Source organism: Rhincodon typus, chromosome 3, assembly GCF_021869965.1.
Source record: "Rhincodon typus isolate 14 chromosome 3, sRhiTyp1.1, whole genome shotgun sequence".
Classification (NCBI taxonomy): domain Eukaryota; kingdom Metazoa; phylum Chordata; class Chondrichthyes; order Orectolobiformes; family Rhincodontidae; genus Rhincodon; species Rhincodon typus.
In genome coordinates, this window is record NC_063334.1 from 6,287,870 (window position 1) to 6,314,347 (window position 26,478).

The 26,478-nt window shown below is 41.9% G+C and overlaps 1 protein-coding gene across 2 annotated transcripts in view; it reads right to left on the reverse strand.

Moving 5' to 3' along the window:
- Nucleotides 1–25,847, reverse strand: part of LOC109917086 (beta-1,4-galactosyltransferase 1-like) — a 44,410-nt gene extending 18,563 nt beyond the window's left edge. The window contains exons 1-3 of one of the 2 annotated variants that reach the window (XR_007265967.1): nucleotides 25,428–25,847; nucleotides 15,417–15,652; nucleotides 1,154–1,341 (exon numbers count right to left, since the gene is read on the reverse strand). Coding sequence is in view for 1 of the 2 variants with exons in the window: in XM_020516863.2 (XP_020372452.2) it covers nucleotides 1,154–1,341; nucleotides 15,417–15,652; nucleotides 25,428–25,716 (713 nt within the window). In the remaining variant the exon portion in view is untranslated. The remainder of the gene's footprint in view (nucleotides 1–1,153; nucleotides 1,342–15,416; nucleotides 15,653–25,427) is intronic. The other variant, XM_020516863.2, reaches the window with a different exon arrangement.
- Nucleotides 25,848–26,478: the final 631 nt, after the last annotated feature.

Here is a 26,478-nt window from a genome sequence, read left to right on the forward strand (position 1 = left end):
AATACTTGACAACTTTAATATTTAGAAATCCATTCCCTTCTTCAATGTATTCAGGGACTTGGCCTCCACAATCTTCTGTGATAGAGAATTCCACAGGTTCACCAGAGTGTAAAAATTTCCCATCCGAGTCTGAAAAGGCCTTTCACGTATCTCAAGACTGTGATCTCTTGTTCTCATCTCTGGTCAGAGAAATAACATCCCTACGATAAGTCTGTCAAGCTGTTTAAGAATTTCATACTTCTCAATGAGAACTCAAATCTGTCATCCCAGGAATCAGTCCGATGAGCATTTGCTGCATTCCCTCTATGGGAAGTATATCTTCGCTTGGGTAGGGAGACCAAAACTCCACATGGTAGTCTAGGCGTGGTCTTACCCAGAACTGGGCAGCTGAGTAACACTTCCTTGCTCCTGTACTCAAACACTCTTGCAATGAGGCCAACATGTACAAATGGATCTGGGCATCCATTTTCCAGTCTGTCACCATTTAAGTAATACTCTTCTCTTGCATTTCTCATATTGAAGTGGACAACTTCACAGAAAATCAATGACTCCTTTATTCTTAATAGATAGAAGAAGAAATGCAGAAGATGTAATCAACATGAACTTTAGGCAACAAGTATACTGACACAGTTGGTAACTTTGCTTCATATGGCTGAGGATAGCACGGTAGGCAAGTCCATCAAGGAATTCCTCACACCATTTACCACTGACCCATTAGAATGATGGGCTTCAGCAAGCTTTTCTTAGCATGGAAGCCTAAGCTCGGCAATGCCTTTTGTTAAGGCAAGTCACCCATTTTGCATGATGTAAGGAGTTTCAGTAATGGTGTATCAGATGCTCTTGATTAGGAAAGAGTGAACCAGAAGGATAAAATGCTGACCAGTACTAAAGATACCATACCTAATTCTTTGCTTTACATCCACATATTATTTGCAATATGAGTACATCCATATTAAATTGAGATATACTGATTAGATTGAACCTGCACATCAAGTTTAAAGTGGATTCTGTAATTAAAATACCATTCAATTAATGATGACAGCCAATTACCGTCAAATTTGAAAAGAAAGGAATGAATGTCCTTTGGATTACAAGAATGGAATTTTGTTGGCAATCTATCCATTACAAAATAAATTTGCACACTTGGTCTTACCTGAAACCAAATTTATCCATTGATACAGCCAGGTGCCTTGGTTGGCTGTAACACCTGTATATATTTCGATCATCCATGGGAATCAAATCAACATCACTGAATACAAAGCAGTTGTAGTCGTATTCTTTCAAAGCTTCCATAAAACCTACGTTGAGAAGTTTGGCACGATTAAAAGTATCTTCTCCATGCTGAAAAAAATTAAATTGGAGAAATGGAACACCAAACACCAAACACAAACTAGGGAGCTATTAAATCAACATTTTTACATGTAAAGCTCCTTTCCTATTTTGAAGCATTAGAAATTAAGGCACAATTAAATCAATGCAGATTCTTAAACTATACAAAATATCCAAAGTTCAGATTCTGAATACTGCAATGGTGACTTTTCACACAATTTTGAAAAGTGGTACGGGTACAGCACCTTCATTTACATTGACCCACATGGTGGTGGTACTCAACTGCCATTTCTAGATCAATGCACAGTGGACTTAAAGGACTATGCAGTCACAGTATCTTCGCAGCCTCCTCCACTGATTGGTTTGGAGGATCATTACCACCTTAAGAGCAACTATCGGTGACATTTACACCTGTTGAAAGATCAAAAATGTTCACTACTACTCATGCCTGATGTGCTAGGACTTGCAGAGCTCTGAGCCGATCTGTTGGTTGTTTGGATTACTCAACCATTTATAATATGCAGCTCCCACTATTTAGCATGCATCCAACCTTGTGTTGTAGGATAAACAGGCTAGCACCATATTTTATCGTATGCCTGATGATGCTCTCCTACAAACTCAGAAGTCCACCCCAGTACCTCTACATCATGGCTACACTCAATCAAGGATTGGTCCTTTGATACAACGTTATATAGAAGAATTTGTCAGGTCATGAGATTACAGACTGTAGCTATATACAATCCTACTGATAATGGTCCAAAGTGCCTTGTGACCAGCTTTGAGCTGCAGGATTTGTTTCACATCTGTCCCAGTTACTGTGGTAGCAGTTCTACACAATGCAGTGGTCATTTATCATGGTTGATGCACATCCAAGCCTGCACATCCCTGGACACTACAGGGTAATTTAGCATGACGAATCCACCCAACCTGCACATCTTTGGACTGTGGGAAAATTTGGAGCTCCCAGTAGAAACTCTCACAGACACGAGACAAATGTGCAAACTCCACACAGACAGTCGCTCAAGACTGGAATTGAGCCAAGGTCCCTGGCACGGAGAGGCAGCAGTACTAGACACTGTCCCACCATGCTGTACACATGCTTTGTATTTAATCAACTCAGTCAAGAGGTGCTACTGTGCCAGTTTTGGTGATCAGCATGCAAGTCCCCCACCCAGAGTACATTGTGCTGTTTTTACTCGATGGTTCTTCCAAATGGTGTTCACCATGAAGCACACAAAACATGAATATCTGCATGTTTCTCTACACACACCATCTTGACCGAATGCATAGCCGTGTTTCTTCAAATGTCACTGGATGAAAATCTCAATGTGCTTACTAAACAGCACTAAGAATCTGCAAAGAGTGGACTGCAGGAGTTCAAGAAAGCAGCTTAATACTTATTCCAGGGAAATTAATAGCACCCTTGCCAGAGATGCACATACCCTAGTAATTAATAAGGCAGGTAAATGCCAAGCAGGAGGGGGAGGAGCAAATCTCTAGTAAGGCAGTAATGGGTAGACTGTAGAGAGAGGAAGGGTGAAAGAACAGAGACTAGAAGAAATGCCTTGGGTTACTAGCATTCAAGAAGAAGGTTAATACATAATTTAGTTAAAACCAAACTATAACTTTCTGTAAATACCAGTTAACAAAATTACAGCTTGTGGCTATATACGATCTTGCTGACAATGGTCTAAAGCACCTCAATGAATAGCAACTTTGAGTTTATTTGTTTCACATCTGTCCCATCGTAGTAGTTCTATGTAATGCAGTAGTCAGATTCTGCAGTGATAAGATAGGACTTGGTCTCCACACGGACTGAACGATTGCCACCCCTACTAATACTGCCATGAACAGATGCATGTGTGATTGGTAAACTATTCAGGGCAACTAAATTGTATGAAATAGTAGTAAGCCCTATGGCCTCTCAAGCCTGCTCAACCATTCAACAGATCATTGCTGATCTCTTAGCTCAAATCTTTTTTCACCATCTCTTCCCATATCCCTTAATTCTTGGTTAGTGATTCTCTCATAACTTACATGTGTCCACAGTTCCGATCAGGTACAGGCAAGTCCGGATTGCAAATGCATTCCATTCTGGAATCATTTTGCAATCAAATTATATGCAAAGCAGGAGAATGGAAAACAACCGAAAAGTACAGGAAACATTCCTATATCAGTCTTTAAAATTGTAACCATGCATGGGATTGTGTTCAGAAGGACAAGCATAAGTCAGATGTTTGTAAATCAGGAACCACTTGTGATTCAGAGGTGAGGAATTTGACCAGCGAATTTCTCAATTCTGGTACCTCAGCCACACAACACAATCACTGATCAAACTATAAAGGGAGAACAGTGGTCTATGAAAAGGATGTGCAATAATGATACACAGTAAGTTGACAAACCAAGATCACATCACAGTACCCAAGGATCAAGTCGTGGACGGTGAACTTTCTAGCATTCAGATTTATCAAATACTGCGGATAATACAAAGATCTAATTCAAAACATCAAAGACCACAATAAACCAAAAGGAACACTTGGACAAACAGGATAAAAGTGATTTAAAGAGGCGATATTGAAATCAAAAACTTCAGAATTAGGCAAATGTAGATGACATTAGCTTCATGCATCAGGACCTCGCTGTGTTGTGATATTGCTTGTATGCAAAGTAATTATTCTGTTTCCTACATAACAACCTCGAGCATGTTTCAAAAGTCACATTGGGATGGCCTAAAACACATTATGCAATTGCAACACTTTCTTTTCTCTTAGTGCTTAAAAGTTCTACTCCATCTTCTAGATCTTGATTTTCCAAGAGATCACTGGATTATCTAGCCACTGATGCATTTATGAGCAACTATTCAGCCCAATTCAAAATGGAGGCTGTTTAAAGCAAATTTATTTAGATCTGAAAATCTAGTTCTGTTGTCATTTCTACTTTTGTAAATCTGCTTACACCGAGTTGAAACCTTATGTCAAATTAGTACAATTAAATATTCATAGTTGGTACTCCCAGGTTTCAGTTATACATCACAATTTTCTATTTTTAATAATTTACTAAACTCTATACATTAATGACAATGCAACAATGTTGCATTTCTTCTGCATTCTCCACAATATGCATTAAAGTCTACTATTTCATCTCCGTTCTCTGTGCCCCTACTTTGGTTTAATCAATCTGGTACTATCCTAACCATTCCTTTTGTTCCCACTACTGAATCATTCAAATGCTTATTTCAACTTGAATGTCCAGCATGTTCCATGACTCCTTTGCCCTACCAAATCCTTATTTACAGGTAGTGTATGTAACTACATACGTCAAATTAAAACCAGCAAACGAGCAATCTTGTGTTGCACGCTGGTACCACTTCGCTCAACTGGGAACATCAGGTGGCTTGACAGAAGTTGAAATTTCTAGATTAAGATTAATTTAGTTGATCTTAATCAGGAAGATAAATCCTGTGTCTTCTTACATAGAATTAGGTAAGCTGCTTCATCACAAACATTATGCAGAGGGAAGTTGACGGCACATTAGCACACAGATACACAGAAGTGCTATTCACACTGCAGGCGTTTATACTCAACACCTAAACCACAGTACTGGATAATGCAATGTGGGATTTTTACATTGAAATCTAACACTGATGTTTGATTCCTAACATCTTGAAACTTTGTACATGACATGGTTTTTAATTAGATGTTAAAGAGAATCAAAGGAGAATGTAGCAAAACATGGAACAATATTTTTTCCATTATGGATTAATACACTTGAAGCAAAAGATACACTTGGTAGACGATTTGGCAGTAAGGAGCCATTGCCAGGCACCACAATGGCTGGGTTACGTTCAGTTATAAAAGTCATCAGGTGCCACTGATCAAAGTGAGTGTAGGTGGTGTTAAATTTAGTTTATTTAAAATACACAATGTTCAGAAGATGACTTGTTGCAAATATCTAGTTCATGGTCCATGTGTTTTAAAATCTCACTTTTAGTTATAGCATCATAGAGAAGTGAAACAGATCCTTTGGCCCAATCAGTCCATGCCAACCAGGTTTTCTAAACTGAACTAGACCGCACAAATTTTATACCTCTTAATAAAAAGTCACCAGCCTATGTTCCAGGTGACGTACCTGCACCTCTAGGTCTCTAAACTCAGCTGATTAGTTTCCAAAATAATTGAGAAAGTGGTACAAACAGCCCTGAGTAATTGCAATTAGTACAAGCTTGAATTTTATTCATTGAAAGGGTGTGGCCATGTAGAACTAAAGAGTTAATAGTAGAAAGGCAAGACCTTAAAACTACAGGTGACCTCACATACAAAAAGAATTAGCCATGATATCCGTAGTCCTTGAAGTAACAACAGTTTTTAAAAAATTTATACATGGGGCGAGGGCAATGCTGGCTAGGCTGACATTTATTGCCCAGATAGCAGTTAAGAGGTAACTATGTTGCTGTGGATCTGGAGTCACAGGTAGGCCAGACCAAATAAGAATGGCAATTTCCATCTCTGAAGAACATTAGTGAAGCAGGAGGATTTTCCAACAATCAACAATGGATTCATGGTCATCGTTTAACTCTTAATTCCAGACCTTTGATTTCAAATTCTACCATCTGCCATGGGGGAATTCAAACCCAGATTCCTAGAACATTACCTGGGTCTCTGGATTAACAGTCCAGTGATAGTACCACTAGGCCATCGCCTCTCCTAACTACAGTTTATAGATATTTTTGATTTTGGGAGTTATAGTCAAGTTAGCTTAAAAACATTTGGACCCTGAAGGATTGAAAGAAAATAGAGTTCACAATCAGTTCCAATGAGAAATTTGAGTGAGTGATCCTTAACCAAAAGGTCTACTTCAGGACATTCCAGAGCTTGCAATACCATCATAGAGATGAATAGATCACAGGGAATTGCTCAGGTTTCAATTTATCTGGGCCTTAACTGAGAGAGTTTGTTGCAGCTCACAAAAAAGACTGTCGAAATAAATAACAGCTAGTATGCCTGAACTCTCAGTAGAGAAAAAACTAACTTCATTTGCTGAGAACTGAAGCTATGGTTTAGTCTTGATTTGGATATTAAGAAACTGAAAGTCTTTGCTACTTTCAGATTGGACAACAAATCCATTGTGGTCCTCACAGTCTGGTGTGTAAAGACAACAAATCAGCAGATTAGTTGAGAAGACAGCCAGAACAAAAGGATGGAGGCAGAGACAACAGCTAGCGAAATAAAATCTTACCTCCGAGGGATAATATTCCTAGAGGACTGTGGCATACCTTGGAGTGCACCCAAAAGTAGTAAATAACTCTGAAGTGATATCAAGTGTAAGAGAATTCTTGGGGAAGCAAAACAGAGTGCATAGCGTGTAACAATGCTTGCTTTTTTGGGTCAATGATTCCAATCCAAATGGTAACAAGCACAAAAAAAAAAATCACATTTTTATCTACTGCTGAAAACAACCCACTTCCCTTAGTCATGAGAAATTTCAATCTTATAATTATTTTCTTGGTTAACATGCCTGTTTCAATTTTGAATTCATTTAGTATTGTCCAGAGAGTTTTAAAAAATATACAGGCCAAGAGAGATATTATGTATTATGTACGTATCACTTTTTTTTAAAAAATAAGAAACCTAGTTTAACAGTTGTCAGCTGAGTTTAAGATAACCCATTCACATCTCTCCTTCTGTACCAATATCCAAACACTGATACGGATTTCTCGTCTGAAATTCACTACTTCCAGACAGTACGTTCAGATCTCCAGTTGATGTCACTTCCTAGAGAAGCTTTATCATAAATCTGTTTCAGAAAAGTTGTTATAAAGGAAAGATAACCAAAAGCAAAAGTGCCCTATAGATCGTCTTCTATTCTTACTATAAATGTTTATGCTCCCTTTACATATATATTTTAAAACAAAACCTTGACATTAATTATTGCAACAGCAGCAAATACAAGTCATATCAATTATAGTTGCTGCATTAACTATGTAAAGACTTGACAAAATTGTAAAAGCACCATGCGATATTTTAACTCACTGATATACACTAAAAATTAGACAAGGAAAACGATGAATCTTGATAAAATTACTGTGCAGCATTTGATCCTTTGGTGCAACACCAACTAAAGATTCATCATGAGCCACTGATGAAGTGGCCATTTTCCTTCTAATTATAGGTAAGCATACAGTGTCCACAATTACCAATTCCTTATCGGGCACGAAGCACATATCACTTTACCGGCCCAGCTGAGCAGAGGACTATTTCTTCCTTCTCCATCTGAGCTAGCTAGTGCAGGGAGGGAGAGATGCAATCAGATTCCACTGCAACCTTCACAATCTCAATGTTCTGCAGAAGATAGAAGAAACAAGCACAGATCTAGAAAAAAAGCAAGTGGGATGCAGGTGGGGGAGGGAAAGAAAAGAAGAGAAGGATAAGAGCCGTGAACATTGAAATAAGCAAAAGACATTCAGAGTTTGGTTCTCCCCACACCCTCCTCCCAACAACAGCACTGTGAATACTGAGTAGGATTGTTAAAAATTCATGTTTTTACAATAGGTCATTTAAACTTTAATAAAGTAGGAAACATTTCTAAGAACACAATAGATCTACAAAATTTTTAAAAAGACAAGAGCTAGAAAAAAAAAAATCAGAGAATCCAATGGAGACAAATATTATTGTGTTACCTGCCACTGTAGTCTTCCTCACTTTGAATAAATTTCAATTTTCACACACAAATAGGAACTTCTGTTAGGGAAAATTGACTGACAGTGCTGTCCATGAACAATTCTGAATTAAGTGACATGTCCTACAACATTCAGTTCATTCTTTAGATACAGAAACTCTGACATCATTACCAAGTCACCACAATTCTAAGTGAACTGTTTTGAACAAGAGACACACATGGTTCAAGAAATGCAAAGATGAGGACAAAAATACACTTCCCACTAGTGACCAAATTCAAACCTGGAAAGGATAAGTTAACAAGCTAGGTTCAAGGAGCAAAACATTCAAGTGCTTAAAAGATCCTTAAAGGAAAAAATAAACTGAATTGAATGAAGTTTGTGGTTCCAATGAAGTCTGAAACCAGGGGATATGGGCACAAACTATAAAAGGAAGTTGAAAACAGACAGTTCATGTTTAGTGAGTATATGTAGAAATTCACAAAGCTGTGGGAGAGGCTCATGAAGACAATGTATGCAACATCATGAAACACATGGAGGCAAGAGGACACCACCACGAAATAGCCATAGGGGAAAACCAGGAGACGTAAGAGGAAACAAGTGATTGATAGAGGATTCAGTGTTTTTTAAAAAAATCTAGTCTAATAGAACAAACAATAATTTTCAAGATCTGTACTTTTATTATAGACTGCTTATAAGTCCATTTTAAAACTGAATGCAATCTTCAGAAAAAGATATCAATTTAAGAAAAATTCTCCAAGTCATTCTTTCTGATATCTTACTAATGTTCCTTCACCACATCCATGACTCCCTTGCATCCCTAAGGGGCCACTTAAATATTCATCTGCAAATATCATTAGTGTGCTTGTAAGGTATTCCCTTCTCCATTGTTGTAGCAGTATTAACATTCCATTTAAATAAAACTATTTACTGTCACTGCTAGAAGATATTCACATCCAAAACTCAAGTTTTTGTCCACAAGTTTTCATACAACATACAAACATTCACCCCTAACAATAGAAATATTTTAAACTCTTAGCAGCAGCAATAAATTTACAATTTAAGACTCCTATAGGACTTCTCCTTCTGTCACTGGATTCCAGGAGTCAATGAATTGCTTTGAATAAAATTGTCCTTTCTTATACAAATAGATCAAAACTGTACACAGTATGCCCCATGTGATCTCAGCAAAGCCCTGTACAATTGTAGCAAAATTCTTATACTCCACTCTCCTTGCAATAAAACACACAAATGACTTGATGAACTGCATATTTAACCTTTCAGGATTCACGTACCAGGATATCTAGATCCCTCTGTGCTGTGGAGTCCTGCAATCTTTCTTCACTTAAATACTATGTTTCCTGTCTTCTTGCCAAATTGGATGAATTCATTTGTACTGACATTATACTCCAACATTTTGCCCACTCACCCATCCTGTGACCCTTTGCAGATACTTCATACTCCACTGGAACAACGATGGACATTCATGTCTGATGTGAATATTAAATAATGCCTAAATGAAAAACAAACCAGTCACCTCTGCACTAAAACAAACTAAGTGTACGTGACCTGTGGCATGTGAATGACTACAGTGTCATTGGTCAGATTTGTGAGCCATCTTCAATCTGTGACTCTACTTACAAGACATTCTGCCTATCCTGGAATGCCACCGAAACAAACCTCGTCAAACATTTCTCCTATACTATATATTATGAAACCCTCTAGGATACACCGAGCACTTTATACAACTTGACAGTCATCTCTGTCAAAAAAACACTAAGAGATCCAAGCCAGCCCAGGCTTCTAAAAACTATAGCATCCCAAAAGCATGAGGAAAATTACAGCAGCCATGCCTCCACCACACTGTCCAATCCTAGTGCTCACCTTGAAGACAGCTCTTCAGGCATACAGGCAAAATTCCAAAAACACCAAATACAATCAAGCACATACTTGGATGGCTGAAAAGCATCTGCCCTGCCAGGTTCATTTTTTTTAAAAACTTTGAATGGTCAATTTTCTAGAGCAAGGGTAAAGGCAAAGAAGATGCAAAGATACCTAAAACTCTCCTTGAACCACAGCAGCATTGACATAAGTGGCTGGGAGGAGCTTGCTACCAGTCATTCAAATGGCAACAACTCATCCAACAAGCTGCATTTGCTTTGAGCAGTGGCAAAGAAGGGAACGGACGAAAATCCTGCACTCTGGATTTCACCATCTCATGAGATGTTGTGTCCTTGTGCCAAAACATCTGCAGGTCAAGAATTAGCCTGGCTAGTTATATGAACTCCCATGGCAGAAACATGAGTAATGTCATGCTAGAAATGACACAGCTAATCATAGGATTAGACAGCACAGAAGAGGTCCTTTGGCCAATTGAGTCCATGTTGCCAAAAAATACACTACCAACCACACTTGTTCCACTCATCCAATGATGCTGCAACTATAATTAACCCCGAGAAAATATCCAGTGGAAAACTGCTGTCAAACGGTCTGATAAACTTCTACAAAGGACAGAAATATAATACAATTCACTGGATTGTTATATTATTTCAGCAGATAGCCAACAATGCTGGAGTGACACTAGAAATAACTTCTTTAAAGAAGGACATTCGCGAACCGGTTGGGGATTTAAAACCACCAGATTCTAGTTTTGTTCTAGAGATTTTAAAATAATTTAATGCAAATTCACAAACTAGCATGATTTGAATTAACATTTTCTTGTTTAGTTCAAACCTTTGGTATATTACTACACAACCACTGAACTACGGATGCTGAAAATATGAAATAAAAACAGAAATTGCTGGCAACATTCAGCAGTTCTGGCAGCATCTATGGCAGTATAGCAGAGTTCATGTTTTGAGTCCAGCAATCCTCCTTCAGAACAGCCTTTGTTAACTCTTTTCTCTCCACAGATGCTGCCAGACTTGCAGTTCCCCCATTGATTTGTTTTGGTTACTAAAAACCTGAAATAACATACAGCCAGCATTTTGACTTTAACGATTTTTCACTAAAAAATTGAATTTTATTCAAGATACCATCTACAGCATGCCAATTATTAATTTATGGTCAACTCTAGCAGAGTAATAACGACAACCATAGTTACCCATGCCTGTTAAGCACAGCTTATACTAATACACCAGCTGCAATTCTCATGCTGTCACCTCAAAACCAACACGTTTCAAAGTGCGGGTAGCAACACATCTGAAAATATATTGAGTGGCCCCAGAAAATTCACTGGGCACTGCATTAACTATTCTAGCCGTTTGAAAGAAATCCACATCGGTTTCACCATCAAGCAGTTCCAATTGGAGGCAATTCCTAATTCTTTAGCCCAGGAAAAGAGCATCAGAAACAAAAACAGGGAGTGAAGCTGAGAAATAAAAGGAAGCCAGGAGGGGCTCTGGCTGTAAGCTGCAAGACTTAACCAGATGGGAGGGTGGAAAATTAAAAACAAAATCATGAAGACACGCACAGGAAAGTAGTTATGTGGTGCAAGTATGCTGGGAAACTTTAAATTTAATCTAACTATAATGTAATACCTTATCAATAAATTAACATGGTAACTAAAAGTTAAAGCTAGCTATATATATGAAGTGAAAAGAGTGCTTGTTTAAACAATTACATCTAGACTATTTAGTATTCATCCAAATGACATGGATAGGAAAGGTTTAGAAGGATATGGGCCAAGTGCAGGGAAATAGGGTTAGCATGGACGGACATTTCGGTCAGCATGGACTGGTTTGGGCTGAAGGACCTGTCTCTGTGCTGTAGGACTCTACGAGTCTATAATATTGAATGGCAACACAAAGGCTGTCTAATCTTTTTCCTTAAAATTATTTAAGATCCGTTAGACTCTAAGAATGAAGCAAAAACATTTTCATTGAACTCCCTACATCACAAAGTGAAGTCACCTGAAGATAAGCAGCTGACTGTTGAACAGTTGGTGAGTCTTTATTACATTTTTAAGCTTACTACTTAAGTAAAGGTATTGTAAGGCAACTTCAAAAGCTTGAAGTATGCATCCCGTTCTATGTAGGAACTTCAGAATGCTTCCTGTGTCCAGGATGGCCACATGTTCAGGTGCTGTAGTCAGCTGCAGATTTGAAAGTTTTAGCAGCAACCAACATCACTGCAACACCCCCAAAAATTTTGCAGTTTCAAGGTTTGCGTGTCTTATTATGACGCTGGACTTAAAAACTTGAAACAGTCCCCTTTAAGATCAGAAGTAATTTGCAGAAGGGGATGGGATCCCACACAAAATCTGCCAAGACAAGACAATTTTACCTTATCCTAAAGCAGTTCAGACAGGTAAATATAACCAGGATGCCAATGGGACAGGAGCCCAGGTCAAAAGCTTATGACGGTAAGGTGCAAGTTTTAACATTTTGACACAGTAACTGACAGACAAAGGAGTTGCTTCTTGGAAGGGTGGAAATCTCATACGGAATCTGAAAAGGAACAGCGTGCTGAGGTCCGACACACAGCAAGGACGTTTTCAGGTTAACCGCTGAACAGAGCGTTGGTGAGGATAGATACCTGGTTCCAGGATAAGACTCATGAAAAGTTAAAGACTATGGTATCACCAGTGTGTCTTGCTACTGGAGATCTACTTTATTATGAAATGGTAAAATTACCTTTTGTAAAAAAAAATTAAAATAAAGTAAGGTTAGTCTTCTTCTGAGTAAGCAGTGTAACGTAAATAACATGATTTGGGTTTTCAGTCGTGTAAGAGATTAATAGGAAATACCTTTTCCGTAGTTTAGTATATTAGCTTAATCATTATTTCATAGTAAACTGAATTTTAGTATCTTACAATAAAAGTCTTAAAACAAAGTCTTGTTGAGCAATCCTCCAAGTTGGTCACTCGGAAATTCACATCTCTTAAAACATTGCAGGTAACTATACAAATCATACCAGACTACAGATATGGTCATTCCACAGCTTAAAGTCATGGAGACACAGCAGTCAAGGAGAACCAGGTGAGTAGTGCAGCACTCAATGTATCTCCCTCTTCCAACTCACATTCCATTTTGTTATTGACAAGAATAAATAGTTCCTCTCGGATGTGCAGTGAGTCTAGTCTACAGCACCATGGCTTGCTGAACTACAATGGGGAACAAGGAGAAGATCTGAAATCAATAGAACAGGGAGAGAAAGTCAAGCAGCACAGTACATAGCATCCTAGTCTGAGCTAAAAAGCTTTGGACCAGATTACTAGTAGAAGCATGGAGGTTGATGCCTATTCCAGCCAGGGTGGATTTGGGATCTGCCTCCTTGACTCAATAGTTGTGGAAGCTGCAGTGCTGTGAATCAAACCTTCCATCAGACAGAGAATTGAAGTAGTGATTGGGGAATTCAACAGTTAGCATGACAGACAGGTGTTTTTGCTGCATCATCCTTAAATTTAGGACATGACCCTGGTGATAAAGTAAAGGAAGTCACTAGGCAGCAGCACATTACTTCAAGGGCAAGAGTAAAGAAGCCAACAGTCACAGCTCAGATGGAAACTAATGACACTTAGAAACAAGGAAGAGGTTCTGCAGGCAGAACTTAGGAGCTGGGAGGGAAACTAGCAAACTGTATCTGAAAAAAGGTAGTCATCTCAGCATTACCAGTATCACACAAGTGAATACAGAAAAGAGACAGGAGCAGACAAATGTGTGGCAAGAGACATCACAGGGGGAAGGCTGTAGATTTCTAAGGGCATTGAAATTCATGTAAGTCAGACAGATTGCACCTTAACTGAGCTGGATATAATTTCCATGCAAAGTGATTTGCTAGGGAGGGTTTGAACTCATTTGACAGGAAAAACAGAATTAGTGGATAATGACCAAGGCTTAGATTGATACTAAATTATTAGGTGAGGTCAAAATAAGAAGGAATATACAGCTTAAATTAGATTTACTATGCACGTATGTGAATGTATTGAGGGTAGTAAATAAGGGTGAACTGCAGGTGCAAATTGCCACATAGAAATGGAAGCCTATAATAACAGAAGTCTGGCTTAAAAAGCAAATGGACAGAATGAAATATTCTGGATACAGGGTATTCAGGAAAGATAGAGAAGGAAAAGAGAAGGCAGGATAATAATATTGATTAAGGACAACATTACAGCGATAAGAGAGATGCTGTCAAAGGCAATCAATTTGGTCAGAGCCAAACAATATTGAATACCTTAACAGTGTTGGGTGTATACTATAGGACACCAACTAGTGAGAAAAGATACAGATTTAAGAAGACTTGGAGACACTATAATCAGGGCATTTAAATAGCCTAATATACAGAGGAAATAGTAGTGAAGTGTAAAGTCAGAGTGAGAGAGGCAAGAATTTTTTTGCACGTACAGGACTATTTTCCATAGGCGTGTTTCCAGTGCAATAAAGCTGGTATTTCTGGTTCCAGGAAATAAAGTGAAGTGTAAACAGGGAAACATTCATGAGACAGTGACTATAGCAACATAAGCTATGGAAAATGGCAAGCAGCAATCCAGCATAAAAATAATTATATCAGGGAAGGTCAATTTCAACAGGGTGTCAAGATTCATTTGGTGATTAAAGGTGTACAGGGAGGTCAAAATAAAAAAGGGAACAACGTTTAAGGTTAGGTTGGAATCAAAGTTTGGCAAAGCTAACTCAACAAGTGGTCATTCTGGAAGAGAAGACAGTTCAGGTGAAGTCCATGCTTGACAAGAGAGAAAGGTGGTGTTGACAAATCCAGATCTCCCTGCTCAAAGAGTTAGGCAGCAAGATGAAACGGATAAATAACACAAGAGTCAACCAGGCTGAACATAAAGTTTCTGAAGCAGGGTCTAGACCCAAAACGTCAGCTTTCCTGCTCGGTCTGCTGTGTTCATCCAGCTCTACACCTTGTTATCTCTGAACATAAAGTTTGGAGTGATCTGGACAGAGTAAATGATAGAGAAAGGAGGAGACCAGTAAAACCTGCTCTGCCATTTCACATGATCATGGCTGATCAAACACTTCAATGCCTTTTACTCACACTATCCCCATAACTCTTCACACCAATAATCAGAAATATACCAAGTGATACTTCAAATATACTCAAAGACTGAGTTTCCACAGCCCTCTGGGATGGAAACTGGGATAATTCTTTCCGGTTGGCAGACGAAACAAGAACCAGATGACACCAGCGTAATGTGAATAGCAAAAGGAACCAATGGCAACTGGAGAAAATCCTTTTGAAGATAAGCATTTAGGATCTGGAATTCACGACCTGAGCATGCAGTGGAGGAGTGTTCAAACAAAGCCTTTGTAAGTGAACTGGACAACAGGAAATCGCAGGTAGTGGGATCAGGTTAGTTACTCTCAGAGTCAACACAAATAAAATAGATCAAATGGCTTCTAATGGGCATTTATTTCATGATTCTAGTTGCATTAGAAGACTAATTTCTTACCTGGTTAATGATATACACCCCATAATCCAGTTGCTGGCGCTGAAGAATTGGATGCAAGTAAAACAACCAATACTTCAAATGCTCAAATCGATTGCGAAAAGGAATGATGATGGCAACTTTCTGAAGAGCTGTACAGTCTACTGGAGCAAATCTGCCTCCTTCCCTTAACAATGGATTAGTATTTTTCACATCTTCTAGATCAACAGTCTGAGAAAATTCTATTGCAAGTGGTCCCACTGCAGAGAAAACAAAATTCCAGAATCAGTTCAAAAAGAATACACACTGCTCAGAGGGGCTTTGGACAGCTTTGAAGCTGAGCCAGTGATAAAATGACTGGCATACTGGTACTTTCAATGATCAGTAGCTAGGACTTGAGGGAGATTTTCCTTGCAGCTAGGGAACCTCTACGTGTCACTCAGGTGAAGATTAGCTAAAGACAGCACAAATCAAAGAATCAAATTAGGAAGTCACATCCTTCAAGCACATAGCTCCTTCATCACTTCCAGCCTGAAAGAGCATAACCTATTCCAAGATCCAGTTGGTATCACACGTGCCAACACCAGAAAGTGATGAGTCCCTAACAACACTTAAAAAACCAAAAGGACTGCAGATGCTGTAAATCAGGGACAAAAACAGAAGTTGCTGGAAGCTCGGCACATCTGGCAGCATCTATTAAGAAAAAAAAAATCACAGTTAACGTTTCGGGTCCTGTGGCCCTTCCTCAGAATGGAGGAAGAGTCACCACACCAGAAAAGTTCTGATTTTTTTTCTTCACAGATGCTGCCACACGTGTTGAGCTTCCAGCAACTTCTGTTTTTGTCCCTGACAACACTTACTACAGTTCAGAAAACTGTTGCACAAACAAATAAATGGTCAACTTTTCAGATCAGGTTCTTCAGCTATGAGCCATTAAATGAGATCCCTCCTATTTTCACAACAAATTGAAGTAAATTCCATGCCACTATTTCAAAAAAAAAAAGGGGCAAAGTTATCTGCAGTAAAACTTGTGCGTTTTTGATTGTATCAGCAATTAAATAGTTGTGGTCAATTGGTGATTGGAAAAAGCAGTAATCCACTCTTTTAATCATCGTCTGACGTTAATATTTATTTCTTGCTGTTTTCTCAAATTTAAGTATTAGCCTTCACAGACAGGTTTTTTAAAAATTTTGTTTTTTCATTCTTCCATCTTTCCTCACTGCAAACCATGGCAAAATAAATTGCGTGAGTTGAAGCAGAAAGGTTCTAAATAGGCCTCGATAGGTTAGAAGCAGGAAAATTGTTTCCGATGGTAGAGGACTCCAGAATCAGGGGTCACAGTTTACCGATAAGGGGTAAACCTTTTGGATTAAAGGGAGAAATTTCATCATCCAGACTTAGTGAGTCTGTGCAATTCACCATCAAAGAAAGTAGTGGGAACCTCGTGGCTAAAGAGATCAAGGTGGGAGGGGATTGCGGAAGACAGGATTAAGGTTTTAAGCTCGATGATCAGCCATGATCACAGTGAATGACAAAGCAGCCTCAAGGGGTCAAATAGCCTACTCTTGCTCCTGTCTTCTAGGTTTCTATGATGGGAAAAGGACAAAACAAGGAGGCAGATAGAAGGCAGTAAGTACAACATGGCCAAGCAAAATTACAACCACTTTGAACCCGCGAAAGACAAATCAGAGATACCATTATACTTGTCCTGGAGAAAATGGGACTTTAACCCAGGCCTCCTAGTTCACAGGTAGAGACATGACCACTACATCACAAGAGCCCTCAAAGAACAAACATTCACCAGGCTTCAGCAATGCAAGGATAGCATAGAGTGTGGCACCTTAAGCACTTGGCCATCCACAGAAATTGTCAATATTTTTAAATCAAAAGACAAATCAGAATACTGCTTTAAATAGGGAGACATTAAGCACTGCAAAGGGCCATAAAAGGTTCAGCGTTTATGTATTCAAAAAGGTCAATGGTAAGTCAGTCTTTATACCAAGTGGACTAGAGTAGAAAAGTGAGTAAGCAATGCTCTGGTCTGTGTCATCTGGAGCAGACAACTCATTAATCAGGGTGTCAGGAAGAATATATACTGGCATTGGATGAGGTACAGCTGTTTCACCAAAGTTATAGGAGGGCTGGTGAAGATGGGACTGTTTAAATTTAGCATCCATTTCTTTTGAGTTTAGAAGTCCCACTTAAAATGATTAAGGGATTAGATAGATTAGTTAGGAATGCACAATCTTAAAATTACAGGATGGACGTTCAGGAGCTAAATCAGGAAACAGCTTTGCTCAAGGCTCAAGAAAATATGGAAACTCCTGCCATCCCTTGGAAATGTCCCTTATTGGGATAAAAGCATTAAATTGATACTTTCAAACTGGACGAGAGAGTGTTTTATGAGGAAAGGATATCAAGTGAAACAGTGGAGGTAGAATTCATCCACTTTCTAACAGAACAGTGCAGCAATCTCAAGTGGATGAACAGTTCATTCCTGCTCCCATATTCCATAATTTCACCTTAACCAAAAGTGGTGATGATTTGGTCTGGATTAGCTATTTAGTTGTTGGTTATCTTCCAGCACTTTACCAAAAGCAGCAATTATTCAAACAGGAATTTGAACAACGAGCGCTGATAGATGATCTGACCAACAAAGAAATCGGCAATGCCCAGTCGATTTTCTCCTGCAATGGATGTTTACAATTTGCAGTATTAAACTTGGTCACTTCCTGCAAACTCAGCATTAAACCCATTAAACCATCAGAGAAGAGATAGTAGGAACTGCAGATGCTGGAGAATCCGAGACAACAAGGTGCAGGGCTGGATGAACACAGCAGGCCAAGCAGCATCATAGGAGCAGAGAGGCTGACGTTTCGGGCCTAGACCCTTCATCAGAAAAGGGGGAGGGGAAGGGGGTTTTGAAATAAATAGGGAGAGAGTGGGAGGCAGATAGAAGAGGGATAGAGGAGAGGATAGGTGGAGAGGAAACAAACAGGTCGAAGAGGCGGGGATGGGGCCAGGAAAGGTGAGTGTAGGTAGGGAGTTAGGAAGGGGATAGGTCAGTCCAGGGAGGACGGACAGGTCAAGGGGGTGGGATGAGGTTGGTCGGTAGGAGATGGAGGTGCGGCTTGGGGTGGGAGGAGGGGATAGGTGGGAGGAAGAACAGGGACGAGTTGGACTGGTTTTGGGATGCGGTGGGGGGAGGGGAGATTTTGAAACTTGTGAAATCCACATTGATACCATTGGGAAGCTCATTTGCGCTGTTGTTAAGTATCAGTCTTGATTTAAATGGTTCATTACAGTTAGTGTTGAGGTTTAGTCATTCAAAAACCTGAGTGAACAATCTTTGGGCCACCAAGAAAGTGCTGCAGTGTCAGGAATGCCATTCAAGCTGAAATATTAGATCCTTTCAGTGGAGACATCACGAAGCTTTTACAAGCAGAGTGATTTGAAAGGAATGGTGACATGTCTAAATGAGAGGAGTTGGTGAGGAGGGAGCTTAATGGTATCCCTACTGTTGTTAGCCTCTTCATTCAAAGTGGTAGGTTCAAAGGATTGAAAAGTGTTGACAAATTGCATAATTGTACGCTGTAGATGGCAGGACCCAACAATGTACATTGGCTAGCAGGTTATAAGTAACTAAATGTTGTTTAATAGGGCTGCCATTTACAACTTCCAGCCCATTAGTATGCCCTTTTGAACTGTTAGAACTGCTTCTAGTTTATCCTAATTAATCATGATTATGTCGCATATGGTGGAAACTCTCTGCAGTGCAAATTTAACGTGATATTGTTTCCACAAAGATGCTTGTGATGGTCATTCCTACAAATAAACTGAGTACCATTGTACCACAATGGCACAAACACAGTCTAACAGCTGTCATGAACTTGACCAGTGGCTAGTGACAAATGTGTTGAACTGAAATTCCCCACCCACAGTATTCTGTACCCATATTACCCTTATGCTCCATTCAAGTGATTTTCAAAATGGAGGAGTACTGATTCAACAGCTGACAGAAGGCAGTCACAGGAGTTAGCAAGTTTCCTTGTTCTATTTGACGTGATACCGCAAGACTCCCTACGGTCTGGGGTTAGGAAGAATAAAAGGTGACTTCATTGAGGCATACAAGTTCCTGAAGGATCTTGACACTCGCATGGAAAAATGCTGTCAGGAAGAGAGGGTGTGTTAACGTTTACTGAGGCATGAACCATTAAAAGGAACAGACCCTTCAAAATACTGAAAGGGGATAGCAGGCAGAGAGACCATGCTGGAGCTGGTAAAACACTGTAGTATGATCTGTTGAAAACAAAGGCTGCTGGACACAGAAGGTAGGATAGGGAGAATCCTATCAAAGTCCTGGGAAGGAAGGGGTGACAGAAGTTCATAAAATGAATAAAGTAAGTTGGAGGACCCTCTACACCATGGCAAGTGGTAATTCTCAGTTGAAGTAAACAGAAGACATTACAAGGAGCAATCATATATAAAACTGCATCATCAGAACAGATGTGACAGAGACGAAGAAACTGGAATGACAAGTTCATAAGACACGGGAGCAGAATTAGGCAGAATGCGCTCTACCATTCAATCGTGGCTGATATGTTTTTCAACCCCATTCTCCTGCTTTCTCCCCATGACCTTACTAATCAAGAACCTAACTCTGACTTAAGAACTTGGCCTCAACTGCATTCTGTTGCAAAGTCAATGAGCTCCACCGATTCACTACCCAATGGCTGAAGAAATTCCTCCTTAGCTCTGTTCTAAAGAGTCACCCACTCACTAATTCTGTGCTCTCGGGCCCCAGTCTCTCCTACTTGTGGAAATATCTTTTCCACGTCCATCCAGGCCTCTCAGTATTTTCGAAGTTTCAACAAGATCCCCTCTGCTCCTTCTAAACTCCATTGAGTAGACCCAGAGCACTCAACCACTCCTCCTATGACAAGCCCTCCATTCCCAGGTTCATTCTTGTAAACCTCCTCTGGGCTACCCTCCAATGCCAGCACATCCATCCTTAGGTCTCAGACCCAAAACTGCTCTCAATTTCCCAAATGCGGTCCTATCAGTGCCTTTTACAGCCTCAGCAGTACACTTCTGTTCTTGTATTCTAGCGTTCTCGAAATGAATGCCAACATTGCATTTGCCTTCTTAACTGCCAACTGAACCTGCATGTTAACCTTAAGAGAATCTTGAACTAGGACTCAGGCGTCCCTTTGTGCTTCAGATTTTCAAAGCCCTTCCCACTTTAGAAAATAATCTAAGCCTCTATTCTGCCTGAAGTGCATAACCTCACAGTTTCCCACACTGTATTCCATCTGCCACTTCTTTGCCCACTCTCGTAGCCTGTCCAAGTCCTTCTGCAGCCTCCCTACTTCCTCAACATGACCTACCCCTCCACCTATGTTTGTATAATCTACAAATTTAGCAACAAAGCCACAGTTCTTTTGTCCAGATTGTTAATGTATAACATGAACAGTTATGGTCACAACACTGACCTCTGTAGAACTCTACTAGTCACTGGCTGCCATCGCGAAAAGACCCCTTTATCCCTGCCCTCTGTCAGTCAGCCAATCCTTTATCTATATCAGTACGTTTTCCCTAATATCGTGGGGTCTCATTTTATTTAGCAGCCTTCGGCGTCACCTTGTTAAAGATCTTCTGGAAATCCAAACAGATCACATGCACTGGCTCTCCTTTATCTAACATGCTTGGTACCTCCTCAAAAGAATTCTCACAGACTTGTCATGCATGACCTCCCCTTGACAAGGCTGTGCTGATTCAGCCCTGTTTTGTCATGCACTTCCAAATACTCCATAATCTCATCCTTAATAATGGACTCTAAAATCTTACTGACGACTACAGTCAAGCTAACCGGCCTCTATTTTCCAGTCTTCTGCCTCCCTCCCTTCTTAAACATTAGCCATTTTCCAGTCCTCTGGGACCTTCTCTGACTCTAGCAATTCCTGAAAGATCACTACCAATGCATCTACAATCTCTTCAGCTATCTCCTTCAGAATTCTGGGTGTATGTAACTTGTCCCTAGGAAAGCTTGCTAAACAGAAATCACTTCCAAATAACATAACTATATGGAGGATATGTTCCCAACCGGTAATTTTTACATTATAAACCTGCTGACAGCCTTAAAGCAAAGTAACTCCAAAACTCACTTCCTGTTTGCCACTTAAATATCCCAGGCTCTCCTTTTTGCCAATTCTACTCCCCAACCTGCACTGTTCTTCCCATTTCCTACTCAACTTTCACTTAGGGGCAAGCAATGAGCTGGGGAGGGTGAAAGAGGCAGCAAAGAAAAACAAAGAACTGCACATTCTGAAATCAGAAACAAACAGAAATTGCTGAGAAACTCAGCGGGTCTGGAAGTATCAGAGAGAAAGCGGTGTTAGCGTTGAGTCCAGTGACCCTTTTTCAGAGATAGTAGGAACTGCAGATGCTGGAGAATCTGAGATAACAAGGTGTAGAGCTGGATGAACACAGCAGGCCAAGCAGCATCAGAGGAGCAGGAAGGCTGACATTTTGGGCCTAGACCCTTCATCAGAAATGGGGGAGGGGAAGGGGGTTCTGAAATAAATAGGGAGAGAGGGGGAGGCGGATAGAAGATGGATAGAGGAGAAGATAGATGGAGAAGAAACAGACAGGTCAAAGAGGCGGGGATGGAGCCAGTAAAGGAGAATGTAGGTGGGGAGGTAGGGAGGAGATAGGTCAGTCCAGGGAGGACAGACAGGTCAAGGGGGCGGGATGAGGTTAGTAGATAGGAGATGGGGGTGGGGCTTGAGGTGGGAGGAGGGACAGGTAGGGAGGCGGGGACGAGCTGGGCTGGTTTTGGGATGCGGTAGGGGGAGGGGAAATTTTGAAGCTTGTGAAGTCCACATTGATACCATTGGGCTGCAGGGTTCCCAAGCGGAATATGAGTTGCTGTTCCTGCAACCCTCCACCGACACCCTCATCCGCTTAGCCGAACTCGTCCTCACCCTCAACAACTTCTCTTTCAATTCCTCCCACTTCCTACATACAAAGGGGGTGGCCATTGGTACCCGCATGGGCCCAAGCTATGCCTGCCTCTTTGTAGGTTACGTGGAACAATCCCTCTTCCGTACCTACACTGGCCCTAAACCCCACCTCTTCCTCCGTTACAATGATGACTGTATCGGCGCCGCCTCTTGCTCCCACGAGGAGCTCGAACAGTTCATCCACTTTACCAACACCTTCCACTCCAACCTTAAGTTTACCTGGACCATCTCTAATACCTCTCTCTCCTTCCTGGACCTCTCTGTCTCCATCTCTGGCAACCACCTAGAAACTGATATCCATTTCAAGCCCACCGACTCCCACAGCTACCTAGAATATACCTCCTCCCACCCACCTTCCTGCAAAAATGCCATCCCCTATTCCCAATTCCTTCGCCTCCGCCGCATCTGCTCCCAGGATGAGGCATTCCACTCCCGTACATCTCAGATGTCCTCGTTTTTCAAGGACGGCAACTTGCCCCCCTCAGTGGTCCAGAACGTCCTCGACCGTGTCTCCCGCATTTCCCGCAACTCATCCCTCACACCCACTCCCCGCAATAACAACCAAGACAGAATCCCCCTCGTTCTCACGTACCACCCCATCAACCTCCAGATCCAACGCATCATCCTCCGACACTTCCGCCATCTGTAATCCGACCCCACCACCAAAGACATTTTTCCCTTCCCACCCTTATCTGCTTTCCAGAGGGACCACTCTCTCCGTGACTCCCTTGTCTGCTCCACACCCTCCTCCAGCCCCACCACACCCAGCACTTTTCCCTGCAACCGCATGAAGTGCTACACCTCCTCCCTCACCCCCATCCCAGGCCCCAAGAAGACTTTCCACATCAAGCAGATGTTCACTTGCACATCTGCTAATGTGGTATACTGCATGTGCTGTACCCATTGTGGCCTCCTCTACATCGGGGAAACCAAGCGGAGGCTTGGGGACCGCTTTGCAGAACACCTACGCTCGGTTCGCACTAAACAACTGCACCTCCCAGTCGCGAACCATTTCAACTCCCCCTCCCATTCCTCAGACGACATGTCCATCCTGGGCCTCCTGCAGTGCCACAACGATGCTACCAAAAGGTTGCAGGAACAGCAACTCATATTCCGCTTGGGAACCCTGCAGCCCAATGGTATCAATGTGGACTTCACAAGCTTCAAAATCTCCCCTCCCCCTACCGCATCCCAAAACCAGCCCAGCTCGTCCCCGCCTCCCTAACCTGTCCTCCCTCCCACCTCAAGCCCCACCCCCATCTCCTACCTAACCTCATCCTGCCCCCTTGACCTGTCCATCCTCCCTACCTACACTCACCTTTACTGGCTCCATCCCCGCCTCTTTGACCTGTCTGTCTCCTCTCCACCTATCTTCTCCTCTATCCATCTTCTATCCGCCTCCCCCTCTCTCCCTATTTATTTCAGAACCCCCTTCCCCTCCCCCTCCCCCATTTCTGAAGAAGAGTCTAGGCCCGAAACGTCAGCCTTCCTGCTCCTCTGATGCTGCTTGGCCTGCTGTGTTCATCCAGCTCGACCCTTTTTTCAGAATTGATCACCAGACCCAAAACAACAAGCAGATTAGGCTCATATTCATTGGAGTCTAACACAGTGGCTCAGTGGTTAGCACTGCTGCCTCAGCACCAGGGGCCCGGGTTTGATTCCACCCTCAGGTGACTGTGTGGAGTTTGTACACATTCTCTCTGTATTTGCGCGAGTTTCCTCCAGTGCTCTGGTTTCCTCTCACCGTCCAAAGATGTGCAGGTTAGGTGGACTGGCCATGCTAAATTGCCCATTGTGTTCAGGGATGTGTAGATTAGGGGGATGGGTCTGGGTAGGATCTTCTGAGGGTCGGTGCGGACTTGTTGGGCCTGTTTCCACACCGTAGGGATTCTATGATCTAAAAGCGCTTTTGTACAGCGGCAGAGACCAAATCTCCGAGTCAGGTTCAAGTCCTACATGCTCTAGGTGTGTAATAATATCTCTGAACAGGATATTATAAAAACACCAAAAGAATGAGTCAACCTTCCAGAGACTTAAAAGGTTCAGACGTGGGCAGCAAAGAGAGGGAGGGGCTAGAAATTGACATTGCTTCCCTTTTGAAGGGACCCTAAGGGAGGCAGTTTCAAAACAAGCAGTTGCCCAATTAAATCAAAAAAGTGAGGAAAAATATATTTTCTGAAAGGTTTGCAGGATTTTATCCCGCCAGAAATCCACTGGGTCATTGAATACATTGAAGGCTGAGTGACAGAATTTTGATGAAAAGTACTCAAAGGTTACGAGGGTAGGCAGGCAGAAATGAAAAGTTCGGTCAGTTGGAGATGACAGAGAACGAAATGGTCTAGTCCTGCTCCTCTGTCTCAGGTTCATTCACAGCCCGGCACAAATTTCAGGCGGATTTTGCAAGGAAATAGGGAAGCTACAGCGTAGTCCCGTTAACTTCTCTCCATTATCCCGTCTGCAGGTCCTGCCAGACCTGTTGGGGTTCTCCAAAGTTTCCCTTTAAAAGGTGATTTCAGTTTCACTGCCTGGTAGGAGACGGTGAACAGCTCAGGGAGTGGGTTACATTTAGAATCGAGGAAAATGTGGAATGGGGCAAGGTGGTGGGGGGGGGGCGGTGGAATAAAAGAGAAATCGATTTGAGTTGGAGGATGAAGCGACTGGATTTTAAAGGGAATGTTGGTTGTGGGGGGGAGGGGGAGGGGGAGGGGGAGGGGGAGGGTGCTGTTAAGAAGAGGATGGTTGAAGTGAAGGTACATTTTAAGACTCAGCTGACTGGATGTCTGAAACCCAAAAGTTAACAAAATAACAGGACAGACACAGAACTGTAATTTAAAAAAAAAACCCAGCAGCAGCAGCAGGAAATAACCGTCTAGCCGCCAGGTCTGTAAATCCAACTGCGTTATTCGGTTTTTTTCCCCCCTCGAGCGGGTCGACAAATAAGAAGAAGCAGCACACAAAAATAAATAGAAAGTTAAATAACAACCGTCCACCCCCTCCCCTCGAGGCCGCTTACCGAGATGCGGTGAAGTGTCCGGACACGGCTGTAACGGCGGGCGAGAGGGAGACGGGGACTCGACGCTGCCGTTGGCGTTTGTGGTGTTGGGGACCGGGACCGTGCCCGCCTCTGTGTCGATCCTATCCGCCACCAGGAAGCTGCCGAAGCGCCGCACCATCTGCCCGCTGTAGACGTGCATGTCCAGGTAGTAGAGCAGGGTAACAGTGAGGTGAACCCCGCTCAGCACCATCACCGCTAGGCACGTCACATGGAGCCCACGGCCCGGCATCACCGAACTCAGCGCCATACCTTCCAAACACTACCACCGAACGCGGACCCGGACCCGGACCCGGACCAGCGGCTCCCCTCCCCGTAGGGGAAGCCTCCAGACAAGCGGTCGGAGCTAGCCCGGAGGGTTGGGCCCGCGAGACAAACCAATCAGAGCCGCGCCCGCTCGGGGAGCCTATCAGAACCGCGTACGTTTGGGAGGGCTTGCCAATCAGAGCTAGGCCTTTTCGGAATACGGGGCCAATCAGGTCGTAGACCCCCCGACTAGAGCCAATCAGAACCTGTTATATTCGAAAACTAGCCAATCAGAGCCGGGTCCGCTGGTAGTGGGTAATTGGTGCCGTGCTCGTGGGAAGGTTCACTGGATCCGAAACTTTTAACTCTGATTTCTCTCATTAGATGATGCCAGACCTACTGAGCTTTTCTAACAACTTCTTTTCTCGTTCCTGATTTACAGTATCTGCAGTTCTTTCATTTTTTAATGGAGCATGGTTCTATCATGAAACATCCAAAATTCGAGACGCCTGGAAAACTGACCAACCAACCAATGTCACCCCTAGGAAAATGCAACTATAGTCCCATTGAGGGACAAGGGGAACCAGTCAGAATAGCAGTGGCATTTAAAAATTCTTTCATGTAGTGCGAACATCAGGCTAGTCCAGCATTCACTGCTCATCCCTCATTGTCTTTGAGAAGATGGTGATTGTCTGTATTTTTGAAGTAGTCCTTAGGGTGTTGATAGATCCACAGGACTACTGCAGAGGGAGTTGCAGGATTTCAA